General features: G+C 45.0%; 1 protein-coding gene across 1 annotated transcript; it reads left to right on the top strand.

Annotated features, from left to right (window-relative positions):
- Positions 1–501: 501 nt before the first annotated feature.
- On the top strand, positions 502–2,396 carry GJD2 (gap junction protein delta 2). The gene is made up of 2 exons (XM_078596670.1): positions 502–600; positions 838–2,396. The coding sequence occupies exons 1-2, from the start codon at positions 530–532 to the stop codon at positions 1,670–1,672; spliced, it is 906 nt and encodes a 301-aa protein (XP_078452796.1). The 5' UTR covers positions 502–529; the 3' UTR covers positions 1,673–2,396.
- Positions 2,397–2,640: the final 244 nt, after the last annotated feature.

Genomic DNA, 2,640 nt, shown 5'->3' with positions numbered 1-2,640 from the left:
AGCCGCGCCGGTGGGAGCAGTCTGGCCAGCAGCTGGCGAGGGTTAATACACTCAAACGTGGCGGCGTCTACATCTCCTTTTTGCCATTTTAATCTACATTAAACTGCCTGCGTGGTCGGTGCTCTAAATTTAGGTTGATGGCGTCCGTCCACAATGTTGTGACGACACACACATCAATAAAATAATAATCCTCTGGACGATATATATCCTGCCCATCAGTCCCATCCATTCATTCTGATGAGATTGTCCCTCAAGCAGGCTTTGCGGCAAATAGGATTGCGCCGGTTTAATCTCCATTGGAGATCGCGCCGAACGAAGTGTCCCGTTTTTTTTTAAGTTGTGTGGCTCCACGAGTCCCCCTAGACTCGTGTTGAGGGGTGGTGGGGTGGGGTGGGGGGAGGAAAATGGGGGGTGCTCGCTAACAAGAGGTGATGCGTGTTCATCAAGGGCAACACCTTTTTTTGTGGCAGTGTTGCGTTTTATTTTTGATTGTCAGATCACGTTGAAGTGACTCGGTTCGCCTTTAACCATGGGGGAATGGACCATACTGGAGAGGCTGTTGGAGGCTGCTGTCCAGCAGCATTCTACCATGATCGGCAGGTAAGTTAATGTTATGTAACGCGTCTGCTTACGCATTGTAACGACGGGCACACGCACTGCTCATGTATTCATTATTGAATACAGCAGACAAAAAGTAAAGTTCATTATCCTACGGTTTATCCCGGCTTAATGCGCTGCTTTGTATCATTTCTAAGTTGTGTGTATTTGGCCTGCAGAATACCGTGCAGTTAACAAGCAAGAGTGTATAATCCCAACACTGCGTGTTGTTTCCAACAGGATTCTGCTCACGGTCGTGGTCATCTTCAGAATTCTGATCGTTGCAATAGTCGGGGAGACCGTGTACGAGGACGAACAGAGCATGTTCGTGTGCAATACCCTTCAGCCTGGCTGCGTCCAGGCGTGCTACGACAAGGCATTTCCCATCTCCCACATCAGATACTGGGTGTTCCAGATCATCATGGTGTGCACGCCGAGCCTCTGCTTCATCACGTACTCCGTGCACCAGTCGGCGAAACAACGCGAGCGGCGCTGCTCCGTTCTGCAGCTCCTCCTGGACAAGGAAATCGTGGATTCGCCCACGAGGGACGACTCCTCGAAGAAGAAGAGCGCGATGGTGAACGGCATTTTGCTACAAAACAACGAGAATTCGTCAAAGGAGCCCGACGGAATGGAGCTGAAAGAACTTCAGCCACCTCTGTACAGGACTGGGAAGTCCAAAGCCAAGCGCCAGGAAGGGATATCTCGATTTTACATCATTCAGGTCGTGTTCAGGAACGCCTTGGAGATAGGCTTTCTCGTGGGCCAATACTTTCTCTACGGGTTCACCGTGACGCCTACGTTCGAGTGCGACAGATACCCCTGCGTCAAAGAAGTCGAGTGCTACGTGTCCAGGCCAACGGAAAAGACCGTCTTCCTTGTGTTCATGTTTGCCGTCAGTGGACTATGCGTTGCCCTGAACCTGGCCGAACTCAATCACCTCGGCTGGAGAAAGATCAAGCTTGCAGTCCGAGGCGTTCAGGCAAGACGGAAGTCTATCATTGAGATCAGGTCTCATGGAAGTTCTGTGCCAAACTTTGGTCGTACCCACTCAAGCGAGTCAGCCTACGTGTGAAAAAATATAAACTCTGCAAAAAAAAATCGAATCACGTTTTGTTACCGAACAATTACAATTGAAATGTTTTGTTAACTGAATTATGAACAATTACATGCATTGCATTTTTTTCTGTTCTTGCTAGATGATTATCATGCTTCTTTTAAAAGCTTGAGCTTCAAAATTGGTTGCTTACTATGATACAAAGTGACCACATCCTGTATGCATCTGAATGGCATTAACTGTGTACCATATTGAATCGTTAAGCTGGTAAGGAATGGAATATTTTTGTTTCGGAAATGGATTAATTGCTTGTGTCCATATGTGCATTTAGTGACGTGGCTGAGTTGTATAAGAAAAGCCGACACCGTCTATAGCGCTAACTGCCAAATCCATATGCGTGTTCAACACAGAAGCACACATTGTTAAAATGTACGGCTTGTTAAATGTTGCTAACACAATAATTATATAAGGAGAGCAAACTCAATACTTTAAGTAACGTATAATGCAGCACATTTAAGCAAGTATCATCACACTAGAAATCGGAGATAAAATTTAATGCAATAAATATTTTAGGACGTAACAAAACCAGCTACGTCACTGTAAACGATGGTTTACTTTCGTTTTTGCAAGATGTGTGTGTGTACAATGTGAGCATTTCCAAATTGAGTTCTCTTTTTACTTGACTTACAGCTAGACATGCAAAAATTCCTTTGTGATGCCCCATTTGTATAACTTAATAAAACAGTTTTTAAAAGCATGCTTAAAGCAGTAGTGCTATTTTACATTGAGCAGAAAAAACATATATATATATATAACCACGAGCTATCGCCGTGAGACGGTTTCTTGAACCTTGCATATACTGGAAATATCCAGCAGGAAAATCTATGGGGTCAAAGTGACCTTCGAAGATTTATGTCCGTCGTTCAGTGCCACCACGGAACATAAAATACTCGGGAGTTAAACCGATTAATACGATAGCAGCCTTC

The sequence above is a fragment of the Lampetra planeri genome, chromosome 7, assembly GCF_965212315.1.
Source record: "Lampetra planeri chromosome 7, kcLamPlan1.2.h2, whole genome shotgun sequence".
NCBI classification, from domain to species: domain Eukaryota; kingdom Metazoa; phylum Chordata; class Hyperoartia; order Petromyzontiformes; family Petromyzontidae; genus Lampetra; species Lampetra planeri.
This window is presented reverse-complemented; position numbering and strand designations above follow the sequence as displayed.

Bases quoted from the DNA above. Each gene is read 5' to 3' on its own strand.
- GJD2 (XM_078596670.1), top strand. From the start codon at position 530: ATGGGGGAATGGACCATACTGGAGAGGCTGTTGGAGGCTGCTGTCCAG. The intron at 601-837 runs GTAAGTTAATGT...TGTTTCCAACAG, and splicing joins CATTCTACCATGATCGGCAG to GATTCTGCTCACGGTCGTGG.